This window comes from Gorilla gorilla, chromosome X (assembly GCF_029281585.2).
Source record: "Gorilla gorilla gorilla isolate KB3781 chromosome X, NHGRI_mGorGor1-v2.1_pri, whole genome shotgun sequence".
Classification (NCBI taxonomy): domain Eukaryota; kingdom Metazoa; phylum Chordata; class Mammalia; order Primates; family Hominidae; genus Gorilla; species Gorilla gorilla.
The window spans coordinates 146954380-146971411 of NC_073247.2; the positions used below are offsets into that span (position 1 = coordinate 146954380).

Below are 17032 nucleotides of genomic sequence, written 5' to 3' on the forward strand. Positions count from 1 at the left end.
TACCTGTGAATGTGACCTTATTTGGAAATAAGGTCTTTGAAAAAAAAAATCAAGTTAAGATGTGGTCCTACAGCATTAGGATTAATCATACACCCCTAATCCAGTGAGTGGTGTCCCTATATGAAGAGGGATATTGGTCACATAGACACACGGAGAAGAGCACCATGGGATGAAGGAGGAAGAGGTAAGACTGATGCATCTACAACCCAAGGAAAGCCAACCAATGACTACGGCAACCTACGGAATCTTGGAATAGATTCTCCCTCAGAGCTCGCCAGAAGGTACCAGCCTCACTGACACCTGGATTTCAGACACGTAGCCTGCAGAACTGCCAGAGAATAAATTTCTGTCATTTTAAGCCACCCAGTTGTAGTAATGTGTTGTGGCCTCCTTAGTAAATTAACACAGCTGTGTTATATTTTGAGCCATAGATAACCTTCAACTGATCCCTTCATCCAGATGATCATCTTTGGCAAAGATTTTGCCTGTGCTCACTGCAGGATAGGAAAGACACGGTTTCACCCACAGTGCCCATGTATTGCATCAGAATCATCCAAACTTCTTCTTGTTTCATGCCCTGACCTCTTCCATCCTGTTCGCAGCCAAGCACCTGGAGTGATCCCTGGAAGGCTCCAAACCCTTCAGGGACTTTACACATCATGGACAATAAAAGCCAGAGATATTCCAGTGCCCCACAAGGCCACACGCAGCCTGAACATCTATTACCTGTCTGTCCATAATTCCTACTCTTCTAGCTCTCACTGCCTCTGCTCCAACCACTTGGCGTTTCCTTGAGCACATCAGGCACAGTCTTGCTGTACGGCCTTTGCACAAACTAAGCCCTCCATCTGAATGACTCTCTCCAAAATAGCTGCCTGGCTAACTCCAACATCTTTCTCAGCTATTGCTTTCCAATGAGGGCTACTCTGACCATGCTATTGTAAAGTGCAATCCAACCCACCATGCCCAGCACTGTGGATCCCTCTTGTCTTGCTATATTTTTCCACGGCATTTGTTGCCTTCCAACGTATCATATATTTTATTATGTGATGTTTGGTGTCGCCCTTTTGTCATCCTGTGAAAATACTACCCTCACAGGGCCAAGATTCTTGACTCTTTCATTCACTAACAAATTTTAAGAACACGTAACAGTGTCTGGCTCACAGTTAGTGCTCTATAAATTTTTGCTGAATGAATGAATAAGGGTAATGTGTATAGCAGAATAATGTAGGTATAACTAGGTAAGCGATGAGTACATGGTAGCAATTATTATAAAAGGATTCTACTATAAATTATCACTGGACTCAAAACGGGAGTCCTAGTACAAAAGACACGTACTTGACATCACTAAAACATTGCATACCCACATGATGCCCTCTCTCCACAAAACTGATCCCTGCTGAGCAGTAACTATTAACCACCCACTGCCTGGTAAGTCCTTATGCTAAGCACCATGAATACAAGGGCAAGAGCAGGATTTTTGGTTGCACAGCTGGTGTTTCAGGCACCAATCCTGCCAGGGAACCTCACAGAAGTGCCCTGTGTCACCCGAGTATGCAGAACCCAAGCCCCCAAGCCATTTTCCCCATGCCATCCTAATGGCGCCCTCAGCCTTGATGGGAGAAGCCACGATGTTCCTGCCCACCACCTCTTAGTGGCGACAGGAACCTGCCCGCTCACTCACTGCATGCCCATTGGCTGGACAGTGGTAGAGGCGGGACCTGACAAGCGCATGCTCAGAGGGAGGAGCCAGAGGGGCACCTGCCAGCTCCTTGGGTGCCTGCGGTGTCCCTGGCTTTCCTGAGGGGGGGCTCACTAACGGCTGGGTCCCGTCCTGCGGAGGCTGAGGAGAAGCAGGAGGCGAGTCCCCGAGGAGACGCCGTGACCTGAGGGCTTCCCTTACTGAGGAGGCCTCGTGCTTCATCTGTCACAAGCGGTGCCCAGGCCGGTGGTGACAACAGAGGCAATGCTCAGGCTTCTGAGACGTGCTTTGGCCTTCTTCCATAGTACAGCCAACCCCACAGAGCAGCAGCGCCCACAGCAGCAGGGCCCACAGGAGCAGGGCCCACAGGAGCAGGGCCCACAGGAGCAGGGCCCACAGCAGCAGGACCCACAGCAGCAGGGCCCACAGCAGCAGGGCCCACAGCAGCAGGACCCACAGCAGCAGGACCCACAGGAGCAGGGCCCACAGCAGCAGGGCCCACAGCAGCAGGGGCTCCCAGAAGGTATTCCTCTGTGTGTTCCCTTTGCCCCCACCCCAGAAGCCTCCTAATAGGGGCTCTCCTCACCCCCGGTATGAGGATCTGGTGGCTCTGGCGGGTACAGCACGTGACGGCGGCTCCATCTTCTGTGCGTGCATGGGTAGGCGTCCTGCGTCCCCAACAAGTCCCTGAGAACCAACTCCCAAACTCTCCTGTCCATCTAAAGCAGGACGGTGTTGACAGAGACCACCTTGGGGGCTGTACCGCCTGTGGTTTTCCCCAACATGGATGTGCAGCACATGCCTATTTATATTTCCAGTAGGCAAGAAACTCCCTAACTGCGAGTGAATTTAGGCTTGTATCCCAAGCAGAAATTTAATTTGAAGCGAAGTGGATGCCTCATACATATCTGGTCCTGTAGGAGAGCAGAGAACCCGTTGTGCGGGCCAACTGCTGAGGTCAGATCCATAAATATTGCTGGTCAGCTAGGCTTGTGTAGAATTAAAAAGAGAGAGAGAGAGAGAGAGAAAATGAAAAGGAGAAGGAGACCTTTTGGTTGCCGTTTTGGGCTGGCCATCAATCTCCAGATATCTTTTAGTGCTTTGTCTGCTGAGATGGTTAAGTATCTATACAAGGTGCTAGTCATTATGTTGGTGATAATGATGGAGGGATATAGTAGGAGCAGAAGCTAAAAGACTCTCACATGTAGATATGGTGATAACAGGTAACATTTACACTCTCTTGTGCAAGACACTGCACAGCTCTCGACAGTTGATGTGCATGTGTCAGTTAATACAAGGCGGGCGCAGTGGCTCATGCCAGCTCTTTGGGAGTTCCAGGCGGGTGGATCACTTGAGTCCAGGAGATTGAGACCAGCCTGAGATAACATATCGAAACTCCGTCTCTACTAAAAACACAAAAATTAGCCGGGTGTGGCGGCATGCACCCGTCATCCCAGCTGCTCGGGAGGCTGAGACATGAGAACCACCTGAACCTGGGAGGCGGAGGTTGCTGAGAGCCGAGATCGCGCCACTGCACTCCAGCCTGGGTGACAGAGCCAGACTTTGCTCAAAAATTTAAAAATTACTTGAAAATAAAAAAATTTTTAAATTAAAAAAAAGAAAACTGCAACAACCCTATTAGGTGAAAATTTGATTGTTGTGGATTGACAGAAGAAAACAAAGTCAGAGACGTTAAAAAACTTCTCTGCCCAAGTTTATGCAGATGGTGAGTGTAAGACATATTTGTAGTAGATGTTTGCATTTGAGGCTAATAATGTGACTTTTGTTTCTTTATCTTGTAGGTGACACCCAGTTGACAACTGTGCAGGGAGTTGTCACAAGTTTCTGTGGTGATTATGGCATGATTGATGAGTCGATCTACTTCAGTAGTGATGTTGTGACTGGCAACGTGCCTCTAAAAGTTGGACAAAAAGTTAATGTGGTTGTGGAAGAAGATAAAATACTTTATGGATTGAGAACAATCAAGGTGAGATGTGCATGAGTCTGGGAATTGTGTCTTATCTCAATGGGTTTTCTTTCTCCATCTTTCTATTCTTGTATTAATCCAACATCTCTACTGTGATCCGTAGAGTGGATGTAGACTGCAATTTGAAGCCCCACCCCTCTGAAGCTGTAGGTTCTTGTGTTCTAATATTTGTAGTGATTTCTGCTTTAAAACATAAAAATTACTCATCTATTCTTCTAATCTTTAAACAACATGGGTAACAATAATAATTATTGAACTCTATACAATCCTTCAACTTCCCTTATCAGGTAAAAAACCATTTTCTGTAGTGTGCATTCATAGCAGTAGAATTGCTATGTGAAACCATGTGCCTTGTAAACATTTTAAAAAGAGCTTCATGGAGGTATAGTTCACAAACCACAGAACTCTCTTAAGGGTACAATTCAGTAACATTTGGCAGATTTACAGAGTCCTGATAATATCACCTGAGTCCAGATATTTACCCATTCAGTGGCTATTATGAAATTATTCTTTAGCTCTACTGTACTAATTGATTCTCTCAGCAATAGGCAGTAAGACTGCCCATCTGCCCATATAGGCAAGGACAACAATATTATCAATCTGAAATCTTTGCAAATATGAGAAGGGGAAAGCAGTCTCATCGTTCATTTGGAATTATTAAGGATCTTAATGAGATTACAGCAAGTTTCCTTTCTTGGACTTATTATACAATAGGGATATTTACCGCTATCTCTATGGTAGGAACATTAGATTTGTAATAGGAAAGTTTGTATATGACGTCCTTGTGTCATTTCCTCCGATACCATCTTTTTTCTTTGCTTTATATCTTTCATTCTTTTACAGCCTTATTGAGATATAAGTCACGTGATTCACCATGCAATTCTCCCATCTACAGGGTACAATCCAGTGGTTTTTAGTTTGTTCACAGGGTTAGGCAACAATCACCACAAACAATTTTAGAACATTTTCATCACTCAAAAAGGAAGCTCCATAACCATTCATAGTCTTTTCCCATTTCTCCCTGATCCCCCAACTGTCCCCTCCCCCCGCAACATCCAGCCCTAGGAAATCACTTATCCATTTTCTGTTTGTATATATTTGCCCATTCTGGACAGTTAAAAAGGTTCCTTCTATATAACTGTAATGATACGTCCTTTCACCAACATCTCCTTATTCCTCCATCCACCCTAACAACCCAAGCATCTGGCAACCACCATTCTACTCTACACTGCTATGAGGTAAACTTTTTTTATATTCTGCATGTGAATGAGACCATGCAGTTATTTGTGTTTATGTGACTGGCTTATTTCACTTACATATCATTCTTCAGGTTCATCCATGTTGTCCCAAATGGCAAGATTTTATTCTGTTTTATGGCTGAATAGTATTCCATTGTGTATTTATACCACATTTCCTTTATCCACTCATCCGTAGAAGGACACTTAAATTGCTTTTGTTTCTTGGCTATTGTGAATAGGGCTGCAATAAACATGGAAGTGCTAACATCTCTTTGACACACTGATGACACTCTCTTTGGATACATGCTCAGTAGTTCATGGATTCATGTGATTCATGGATTCATGTGATAGTTCCATTGTTAATATTTTGGAGAACTTCCATACTGTTTTTCATAATGGCTGTAACAACTTAAATCCCACCAACCGTGCATAAAGTTTCCAATTTCTCCACATCCTTGCCAATACTTGTTATCTCTTTTCTTTTTAATGTTAGCCATTTTAACATGTGTCAGGCGGTATCTCTGTGGTTTTGATTTGCATTGTCCTGATGACTAGAAAAGGTGAGCATTTTTTTAATATGTCTGTTGGCCATTTGTATGTCTCCTTTTGAAATATGTCTATTCAGGTCTTTTGCTCATCTTTAATAGGATTATTTGTTTTCTTGCTATGAGTTGTTGGAGTTACTCATACATTTTGGAAACTGACCCCTTACTAGATGTATAGATTGTCAGTGTTTTCTGCTATCCTGTAGATTGTCTCGCCACTCTTTGATCATTTCCTTTGCGGTACAGAAGCTTTTTAGTTCAAAGTAATCCTATTGTCTGTTTTTCCTTTTGTTGCCTTTGCTTTTGAGGTCCTATTTTTAAAATGTCATTGCCCAAAACGATGTCATGGAGCTTTCCCCCTATATCTCTATCTAGTAGTTTCATAGCTTTGGGTCTTCATTTTAAAGCTTTAAATCATTTTGAGTTGATTTATATACATGCTGAGAGATAAGAGTGGAAACTCATTTTACTCAGGTGAATGTCTAGTTATTTTCAACATCATTTATTGAAGAGAGTGTACTTTCTCAACATTGTGTGTTCTCGGGCCTTTTGTTGAATATCAGTTGACTGTAAATGCACGAATTTCATTCCGGGCTCTGTATTCTGCTCCATTCGTGGATGTATTCACTGGTACTATGCTGTTATGCTTACTATAGCTTTGTCATATGCTTTGACATCAAGTAGTGTGATGCCTCCAGCTTTGTTCTTTGTATTCCAGACTGCTTCGACTACCTGGAATCTTTCATGGTTCCATACGAATTTTAGGAGTGTTTCTTCTATTTCCAAGAAGAATGTCATTGGTATTTTCATAGCAGTTGCATTGAATCTATAGATTGCTTTAGGTTACGGACATTTTAACAATATTTATTCTTCCTGTCCATGAACACACGATATATTTCAATTCGTTCCTGCCTCCTTCAATTTGCTTCGTTAATGGTTTATAGTTTTCGGCGTTGCAATCCTTCACCTCCTTCGTTAAATTTATTCCTATTTTATTTTTTGAAGGTGTTTTAAATGGGATTGTTTCTTGATATCTTTTTCAGATAGTTCCCTATTGGTGTATAGAAATGCTACTGATTCCTGTGTGTTGGTTGTGTATCTTGCCACTTTCCTGAATTTGTTTATTAGACCTTGTAGGTTTTTCGTGGTGTCTTCAGGGTTATTTATATGTAAGAGCTTCCCGTCTGCAAACAGGGCCAATCTAAATTCTTCCTTTTGAATTTAGATGCCTTTTGTTTCTTCTTGCCTAGTTTCTCTGACTAGTACTTCCAGAACTATATGCGACAGAAAGGGCAAAAGTGGGCATTTCTGTCTTGTTTTAGGTCTTAGAGGAAAAAATACTGCAACATTTCCCCATTCAGTATGATGTTACCTGTGGGTTTATCATATATGACCTATATTGTGTTGAGGTGCACTCCTCCTATATCTAAGTTGTGGAGTTTTTATCACGAAGGGATGTGGAATTCGGTTAAATGCTTTTCCTGCTTAAATTGGAATGATCCTATGGCTTTTGTGCTTCATTCTGTTCATGTGATATAGCACATTTATTGATTTGTGTATGTTGAAACTTTTTTGTATCCCAGGAATGAATACCTCTAGAACATGATGAGTGGTGTTTTTAATGTGCTGTGGAATTTGGTTTACTAACACCTTCTTAAAGATTTTTGCAACTGTGTTCATCAGGAATTTTGGCATGTAGTTTTCTTTGCTTTTTTCTTTTTTGTGTTTCCTAATCTGGGTTTTCTACCAGGGTAATGCGGGTGTGATAGAATGCATTTGGAAGCGTTCCTTTCTTATCATTTTTTTGGAATAGCATTAAAAGTATAACTATTAATTCTTCTTCTTTATATATAAATTTTAGTAGCATTACGAAGGGAAGCCATTCTGTCTTAGACTCTTCATCGATGGGGGATTTTTTATTACTGAATCACTTTCCTTACTTGTTAATGGTCTGTTCAGAATTTCCATTTCTTCATCATTACATCTTGGTAGGTTGCATGTGTCCAGGAATGTATCCATTTCTTCTAGCTTGTCCTGTTGTAGGCAGATGATTGTTCATAATATTTCTTATGATGCGTTTTATTTTGATGATGTCAGTTTTGGTGTCTCCTTTTTCATCTTTGCTTTTATTTATTTGAATCTTCTCCCTTTTTTCCTTTAGTCTAGCTAAGGTTTTGTTGATTTGGTTTACCTCTTCAAGAAACCAACTGATTGTTTCATTAATATTTGTATTGTTCTTCTCATGTCTATTTGATTTATTTCTGCTCTGCCCTTTATGATTTCTGTCCTCCTACTTTTGGATTGCATTTTTTTCTTCTTTTTTTTTTCTAGTTCCTCAAAGTGCGGTGTGGGGTTGTTTATTTAAGATGTATCTTTTCTTTTGAGGTAGGCTTTATTGATGTAAACTTCACTTTTAGAATTGCTTTTGCTGTATTTCATGGGTTTTTGTATGTTGTGCCTTCAGTTTCCTTTATCTCAAGAAATGTTAACACTTCGCTTTTAATTTCCTCATTGACCCATTAGTTATTTAAGAGCATGTTGTTTAATTTCCATCCACTTCTAAAGTTTCCAAAGTTCCTAATTTTATTGATTTCTAATACTTTACCATTGTGGTTAGAGAACTGATTTGATGTTATTTCAAATTCCTTTAATTTGCTAGTACCTGTTTTATGGCCTGCCCCATAATCTATCCTCGAGAATGTTCCACATGCAGTTGGAAAGAATATGTGTTTTGGAGTATTTGGATGGAATGTTCTGTAAATGACTGTTAGGTCCATTTGGTCCAGAGTGCAGATAAATCTCACTTTTTGTGGGGTCAGTGTTCTGTCTGGACAATCTACTCATTGTTGCAAGTTGGGTGTTGAAGTCCCCTACAGTTATTGCATTGCAATCTGTCTCACCATTTAGACCTTAATATTTGCTTCATATATTTAGGTGCTGCTATGTTGGGTGCATATTTTTGGAAATCATTATATCCTCTTGATGAATTGATCCCTTCATCATTATATAATGATCTTCTTGTTCTTTTTACCGTTTGTGATTTAAAGCCTATTTTATTTGAAATTAGTTTAGCTGCTCCCCCTCTCTTTTGGTTTCCCTTTACATGGAAGAATATCTTTTTTCACGCCTTCACTTTCAGTTTACAAATGTCCATTAAAGAGAAGTGGATCTCTCATAGGTTTGGTGGTTGTTGTTGTTGTTGTTGTTTAAATCCATTCAGCTACTCTGTGTATTTCAGTTGAAGAATGTCATCCATTTCTATCAAGTTAATTATTGATAGGCAAGGATTTACTGTTGTCATTTAGATAATTTTTTCTACTTATTTTGTAGGTAATTTCTTCCTTTCTCTTTTACTGTCTTTCTTGATGAATAAGAGATTTTTCTCTATTAGTATGTTTTGTTTCCTTGATATTTTAAAATGTGTCTATTACATGATTTTTTTCTTTGTGGTTAGCATGAGGCGTACAAAAACATAATCACAACAGTTTATTTATTGATAATATAACTTTGATCATAAAACACAAACACTCTACCATTTAACTCCACCCCCAGATTTTGAGTTCTGTATTTTACACTTTACAACTTTTTATATTTTATATCCCTTAATGAATTATTGTACATATTTTATTTTTACTAGTTCCTTTTTTAACTGTTACATGAAAGATATACATGATCTGGACACCACTGTTACCTTAATAGAGTATTGTGAATGTGTGTGGTTACTTTTACTAGTGAGTTTTATACCTTTAGATATTTTTGCATTACTCATTAGCGTCCCTTATGTCAGTTGGAAGAACTCTCTATAGGATTTCTTGTAAGACAGTTGTGGTGGTGAGGAAGTTTCTCAGCTGTGATTTCTCTGTAAAAGTCTTTTTCTGCCCTTCACTTCTTGGTACATTATTCTTGGTTAGTCCTTTTTTTCCTTGATCTCCTTGAATGTATCATCACACTCTCTCCTGGCCTGTTATGCTTCTGCTGAGAAGTCTTCTGGCAGGCATATTGGAACTGCATTATATGTGATTTGCTTCTTTCTTCTTGCTGCTCTCAGGATTTTTTCTTTTTTTCATCTTTGAGAGTTTGATTTTAATATGTCATGGGGTAATCTTATTTGGATTGTATCTGAATGCAGAACTTTGGTCGTCCAGTACCTAGACGTTTATAACTTTCTCTGCGTTTGGATGGCTCCCCATTATTAATTTTTAAATAATCTTTCTACCTCTTTTTCACTCCTCCCTCTTGAACATGAATGACTCATACTATTGCTCTGCTGATAATTGTCCCAGAAATTCAGTAAGTTTTATTTTCATTCCATATCCTTCCTTTTAATTTTGTCTCCTGTGACTGTATATTTTTAATGAAGCTGTCTCCAGGTTTACAGATTCTTCATTTTGCTCGACAATTTTCCTGTGGATGTTCTCTATTGTATACTTCCTTCATTGTATTTTTTGACTTTTGTATTTGTTTGGTTTTTTAAAATTCTTTCAATCTTTCTTTCAAATTACTCTGATAAATTCTAATCATTTCTCTGTAGTTGTTTTCAAGGTTCACAGAGCATGTGGAAAATAGATATTTTGAATTATTTATTAAACAACTCAAACATTCCTATCTCTCTAGGGTCAATTACTGGCACCTTGTTTTGTCAGTTTGGTGATGTCATGTTTTCCTTATTGTTCTTGATCTTTGTGGTCATGTGTTTATATCCGCGTATTGAAGAAGAAGGTATTCATTTCGGTCTTTGCAGTCTAGCTTTTAGGGGACATCCTTTAGCAGTAAGCCTGTCCGGAAACTCTATATAGGTCTCTTTTGGTCCTTATGCTTGTGAACACTACAGCTATTGAAGCACTAGGGGGCTTCCTAATCCCAGGGACACAGCGACAGACGCTGCAATGGCATGCATTCCCTTAGCTGTTGAGACTGGTGCCTTGCAAGACTGGAATCCAAGGCTCCACTCATTCACAGAGGACTCCCTGTTGCTGTAGAATATTCTGAGCATAAGGCCACTGGAATCACTCGGCAGAGATGTGGGACAGGTATTGAGTTTGTTATGCTGTGGCTGTGGCTTCCTGTCTGTTGCCAGGGTGGGTCTAGAGACTCGGTCCACAAGTACCATCTCAGAGTCTGGGGCCATGGGCCATGGGCGTTTGTCAAGTGGTGGCATATAGTGTGGAAGGCCTGATATTGGGTTCCCAGGCAATGTCCTATGCTTGCTACTCTCTCTCTCCTCCGGGTGGATGGTATCTCTCTCCATGCTGTGCTGTTGAAGGTCGGGGAAGGGGTGATGTGGGTAATGTAAAACTGTCTTTACTACCCTCTTCAATGCATCTTTTCTTATTTTCATGCTATAACTGGGTGCCGTGGTCTCTCACCTGGTTTCCTTCTCTCAAGTGATGGTATTTTCATACAAGGATAGTTTTTCACATTGATGTTTCTGCAGGAGGACAATCACTGGAGAGTCCCATTTCTCCATCTTGCTCCCCTCCTCCTCCATCTGTTTAATTTTTACATACTATAAATATGTCCATCTTGTCCATGTGGCTTCTGGGTTCAGGAAGTTTCCTTAGGCTAATTCTAACACATAATTTACACGAGTATTCACTTAGTTTTTCTTCTGAAAGTCATTCATTTATTTATATCTAAACGTACAGTCAGCCTGTGTTTACTTTCCATGTATAAGACTGAGAAAAGGATCCGCGTCTTGTTTCACTACTGGCTATTCAGTTGCCCTAAACGTTGATTGTATAATCCACTTTGCCCCTATCGTATTGAAATGCCACTTCTGTCATACAACGCATTATTGCAAACATTTCAATCTGTCCGTACCTGCTGTTGTGTTGGTGGTATTTCCAAGGCATAAGAAACAGAGTTAGGAGCCATGAAACATGGGCAAAGCTTTAGTCTGCATATGTCTGTGAGTTGGCGTGGAGTCAAGGAACAGAGAGGTCCGAGGTGCTGTGGACCATCCACTGGGATACTGACGGAAGTGGTGGTAGACACATGGATGGGAGGCTAATGCCTCATTCCTTCATGACAGTAAGTGAGGGGAAAATAAACATCAGATTGGTATTGACAGCTGGAAAGACACCAGTTAAGAAATGAGAATAGCAGCAAACTAGGCTATTTTTAAAACCATGAAAAATTATTTACAACTCAGTGGCTCAAGTTTCCATCAGAAGTCTTTGATCTGCAAATTCCAACCCTAGGAGTTTATCCTATAGTTAAGTCAAGCAAGTAGTACAAATTTTAAGACACAAGCGAAATGTCTAATTACGTGGAATTGGGTTAGTAAATTACGGCACATCCATTAATTGGGATTCTCTATGAGTGTTTCTGTCCTCTCTTGTTATTTGAAAACCTTTGTGTTCATTTAATGTGATACTTTACTACTGAATACCATGCTAATTTGCTTTTAAAATGAGTATTTACATATGTATATATATTTGTGCACAGACAAAAACATCAGGATGAGTGTTACTGAGAAAATGTAGTCCCTGGTGGTCTCTTGGTAACGGAATATGGATTATGGTGTAACCGCCTTTTGCTGTCTGCATATCTGTTTTTTTTTCCTACTTTTAGTACGATGAACTTGCATTATTTCTGTAAGTTTTAAGGATTATAAAATAAGGACTATTACACTTCCAATAAGGAAAAAGGTTTGTATGCCTCTCTATTGTAGATAAAGTAAAGCCCTAATTTGACTTGGTTTATTGAACCTCCCCCAGTTGAGGTTATTGTTCCAACTTTATCTTGAACTTCTGTCTCCTAGACCTGGATCTGGAATGTTAGGGTTTTGCTCCCTAGGCTTCTAAATTGTGTTATTTTTCCTCTCTGCCTTCCTGCTCCTCTACTCATGTTTACAAGTTTACACCTCTGCCTTCTTTTACAACCCAGCACAAATCTGACTTCCCCCAAGCAGTGCTCCTATTTTCTCCCTGTCTGAAATGTTCTCCGTTTAGGTAAGTCACAGAAACTATCTTTAAACTAGTCTTATATCATTCATCACAACCTGCTTATGACGACATATCTTTCCATTTTACCGTCATTTCACTGTGAATTCCTTTAGGTGAATGACGGTATTTTTTAAATCTGGGAATCTAATGGTACAAGGGCATTAAACTTGGGTATGCAATTAATGTTTTGGAATACATTTCACAATTCATGAAGCACACACATGATTTCTACCATCATCTCAAGTCTATGGTCCATTTAGCACGTGAACTATATTCACCAGTGTTAAGGATGGTTTTTGAAAATATTTTGGAATACCAGTGTTTTAACCATGTAAGTTCCTGTGTTTAAATTTGTATTATTTTTGAAGTAACTCTTTCCTAAATCTTACAGGTGGATGTTGTGCCTCACCCTCTTAACGATGATGGACACTCAGACTCAAAAATCAGAGTTTTAAATGGATGTGTTACTTCTATAAGTGAAGATACTATTTATATTAGTAACATCATTTATTTCCCTATGGACATTGTTTCTGAAGGTATGATTTACATTTTGAAATATATGATGTAATTCTTAATTTTTTGAGTGGATTTTAGTCCTAGAACAAATTTTACAGTGTACTTGGCTTCAGTCAATGGCTCTTCAATATTAGAGGTAGACCTTTCCAATTGAAATTATGTACAATATAGGGGCAAATAGGCAGTATTTTAAAATGTCTGCTGTCGTCTATTGTGCGTTCATTTGTTCAATGCCCTCAGTAATGCCTGGATATATTTTTCGTTCACATAAGAATTTAATTTCTAATCATGGAAACAATCCTACAAGTACACAGAGACACTATTTTTAATACCCTTCAAAGACTATACTTGCAGGGATCATTTCTGTAGTTGGTTACTAGAGAAGTTTCTGTGACAGGGCAGAGTACCAAATTTTAAAAGAATACACTTCAAATCTTCAAAGTTAGGATTGGAGATAGTGCTTTGTGGCTGTGTGTGTGTGTGTGTGTGTGTGTGTGTGTGTGTGTGTGTGTTGTGGAATTCTCTTTGTAATCAGCCGATATGTTCTAATATTTCGCTTATAACCAAAGATACACTTTTTTTTTTTTTTTTTTTTTTTTGCTATTTTTGTCCATTGCAACAGTCATATAGCTTGGGTATGAAAGGGGAGATTAGCTCCACTTCCCCAGGCAGCTTGCTAGTTTGTTTCCTTGGATGCAAAAACAAGACTCTGACCTGAATTTTGTTTTAAGATGTTGACTCTGTCTGCTTTGTCGAGAAGAGACTATGAGGGAAGGGTGGAGTCAGGAAATTGGTCAGGAAACCGTTGTAATATTCCTGGTGAGAGATGATGGAGATGTGAATGAAAGTGGAGAAGTGGAGGACCTGAGGATTGAGTTGACTCTGGATATATTTTGAAGTTAGAGAAGAACCCAGGAGGTAATGGATTAGATCTTTGATGTGGAGGAAAGATGAGTCCAAGGTACCTCCAAAGTTTTTGGTTTGAGCAGTGGTGAGAATGGAGTTGCCAGTTTGTGATGCAGACGACTGAGGCAAACAAAAGTTGGTGAATATGAAGAATACGAACAACTCAGCTTTACACACGTTAGATTGGTGTAAGCATATGGATAATTGACCCTGAGGTTGGTTAGAGCTGGAGGCATATACATTTTGGAGTTATCGGCCCATAGATATACAGTAAACCCACACAAAAGAAATGTATGCAAATTAACAGAGACAGACAGAGAGACAGAAGTCTGACACTGTGTCTTGTATCAGTCTACAATGCTGGGTCCTAAGGTGAATAAATATTTCACTTTGTTGATATTGCTAGTTTTCTGGAGTCATTGTGGCAATTTACGGTCTCAGTTGCAGTTGGGATTTCCATTTGCTTCAGATTCTTTCACGTACCTTTGTTATCCTGTGAGTCACTTTTAACTTATTGTAAACTTCTGTTTCAACCTCGATGGTCTTAACGGTAACCCTTAAGGCACAGACTTAAGACACCGCATGTTCTCACTCATAGGTGGGAATTGAACAATGAGAACACTTGGACACAGTAAGGGGAACATCACACACCCAGGCCTGTTGTGGGGTGGGGGGAGTGGGGAGGGAAAGCATTAGGAGATATACCCAATGTAAATGACGAGTTAATGGGTGCAGCACACCAACATGGCACATGTACACATATGTAACAAACCTGCACGTTGTGCACATGTACCCTAGAACTTAAAGTATAATATAATAATAATAATAATAATAATAATAATAATAAAAATAAAAAGAGTTCATCAGCGGAACACAACACTAGGGGAAATTGATTCATTCTGAAAGTAACAACATTTCCTAGTGGTACTGCTACCACTACTACCAATCAACAGTTATTTGGTGGTTACTATTCACCAGTGATGATTCTGTGTGTATCAACGGTATCTATTAAGTGTCACAGCAGCTCAGTATCTTGAAGGCTACTTATCGTGCTTCTCATTTTATAAATGAAGAAAACGAGGCACAGAGAGATTAAACATCTTGGCTAAGGTTGCAAACTGAGTAAGTGGCAGTGTCAAGATTCAAACGCACATGGCCAGGTTCAAACTTGCGCTCTTACCTACATGTTTGACTGCCTCTCACTAAGGAGTTGTGAACATGAACAGTTGTTTAGTAAATCCTGTGCTGTTCCTTCAGATTGGCTGTGATGCACAGTTCACACTTTGCTCCATTTGACTTTGTTAAATCAGTAGAGGAGAGTCAATGTCTAAGGATTATAAACTTCTTCTTGAACTTACCGATCTACAGTGTGTCTGTTTAAATATGTGCAAAAATGACTTTAGGTGTTGCAGAACTGACTTTAAAGTAGTACACTATCAAATAATGTGTGCAATTCAAGATGACTTAGTTAAGAGATCATGACACTCACATTTCTCCATGGCTATTTTAGATTTTGTGCCTTATAAGGGCGACTGGTTAAAAGTTGAATATTCCACTGAACCAGGCTTCTCAAACTTCAAGGCAAGCTCTGTGAAGCCCACCCGTTGTATTCATGCGGAAGAGGTAATTTCTTTCCTGTTGCTCCCATCATCGGTTTCTGTGAACCCTTCCTTTGGTGGTAATTTTCGTGCCCAGGATTCTGTTGGGTGTAATGGGAATTCCAGAAAATATGAAGAAATACATTCTTTGCCAACAAAGGAGCCACTTTTCTTATTGAAAAGGCAGGACTTCCCAAAGGAAATAATTGGAAAATTATGTAGAACAAGCATATTAATCGATTAAGTTCTAAATTGTGCATTTTACTCAATACCCAAATTTTATTAGAATCTACCAACAACAGGAGGAAGAAAAACAATCTTTGTGTCAGAAAATTGTAGGGAAAGAATTAACGGAGTGCGTTGTGGGACTTGAGCTTAACAGTAAATGTTGAGAATGATTTGGGTATTGGAGCCTGAATATGACCAGCAAATTCAGGGCAATAGAGGGCAATGGACATATTTTGGTAATATTTAGAGCTGGATTTCTCATCAAACACCCAGGCCTCATCCCTGGAGAGCCTGTTTTAATTGGTCTGTGGTGGAGCATGGACATGGGTATTCTTACAAAGCACCCCTGGTGTTAGCAATGGGTCAACCAGGTTGGAAATCAATGATTTGCATTGAAGTGACCTGCACTCATGCAGGACCCAGAGTGAGGAGGTGCAAAGCTGGTTACAGTGATTATCAGGCTTTCTCATAATCATTTCGATTATTTATACTCACAGGTCCGCATTACTCACATACGTGGAAGAAGTGGGGTGATAAAGAATACTATCTTTTTCACCTTGGATTCTGTGAAACTTCCTGATGGATACATACCTCAAGTAGATGATATCGTCAGTGTGGTCATGGTGGAGAGCATTCAGTTCTGCTTTAAGTAGAGAGCGGTTTCTGTCACCCCAGTACAAAAATCATAATGACAAAACATTTTTATTCTGTTTATATTTCCTTTTAAGAGCAGTAAAGGGGCTGGTTTAACTGAAAAGGTTAGCTTAGTAAGCCTAAATAGTATTTTATGTATGACTTTTCTGGCAAATCTAATTGAGATACTGGCTAGTTTAATTGGACCATGAACCCAGCTTAGGGAAGTGCCTTATCAATTAAAAGCATGCTAAATTAGCTTGCTAGTCACTGGAGGAAAGGAGTTCTTAATTAAAATGAACACTGCCATTAAATTTGAATTCCATATTTCCTATTAGCAGCAGCAGATTCCAGGATGACAGAGGCCTAGGACGGCCCTAAAGGGAACATCAGAGCCAAAGCATTTAACAGAAAAGGCATCAGAGACAGCATGTTAAAGGCATGATTTAAAGTTACACTTCAGTTTTGAGTCCCCCTTATGCTGTCTATACAACCTGTATTGTTCCATAGCCTCTTTCATCTTCTGTCATTCACATAATTTGCAATGTTTATTATTTCCTTATGTTCCTTCTTCTCCATGCTAGAATGTAAACTCCACAATGGCAGGACGTCTTTTGGTCGGTTTTGTTTTTCTCTCTTTTTTTTTTCTTTCATTAAAGCATCACCAGCACTTAGAGGAAGGCATGACAGACTCACTGAGCAGATAAAATGTTATTAAGTTCAATGACTGAA

General features: G+C 39.6%; 1 protein-coding gene and 1 pseudogene across 1 annotated transcript; both read left to right on the plus strand.

The window, feature by feature from the left end:
• Positions 1–1883: 1883 nt before the first annotated feature.
• On the plus strand, positions 1884–17032 carry LOC101143270 (cancer/testis antigen 55-like). Its single transcript, XM_019019124.3, has 6 exons — positions 1884–2024; positions 2190–2225; positions 3505–3689; positions 12811–12955; positions 15352–15464; positions 16165–17032. Exons 1-6 carry the CDS (start codon positions 1967–1969, stop codon positions 16318–16320), a joined length of 693 nt encoding a protein of 230 aa, XP_018874669.1. The 5' UTR covers positions 1884–1966; the 3' UTR covers positions 16321–17032.
• On the plus strand, positions 13274–13354 carry LOC115932606 (uncharacterized; annotated as a pseudogene).

What these genes read in the sequence shown, in the direction of transcription:
- LOC101143270 (XM_019019124.3), top strand. Translation starts at nt 1,967, where the DNA reads ATGCTCAGGCTTCTGAGACGTGCTTTGGCCTTCTTCCATAGTACAGCC. An exon ending in GCAGCAGGGGCTCCCAGAAG is followed by an intron (nt 2,226 to 3,504) that starts GTATTCCTCTGT and finishes TTTATCTTGTAG; the next exon opens with GTGACACCCAGTTGACAACT. An exon ending in GTTGTATTCATGCGGAAGAG is followed by an intron (nt 15,465 to 16,164) that starts GTAATTTCTTTC and finishes TTATACTCACAG; the next exon opens with GTCCGCATTACTCACATACG.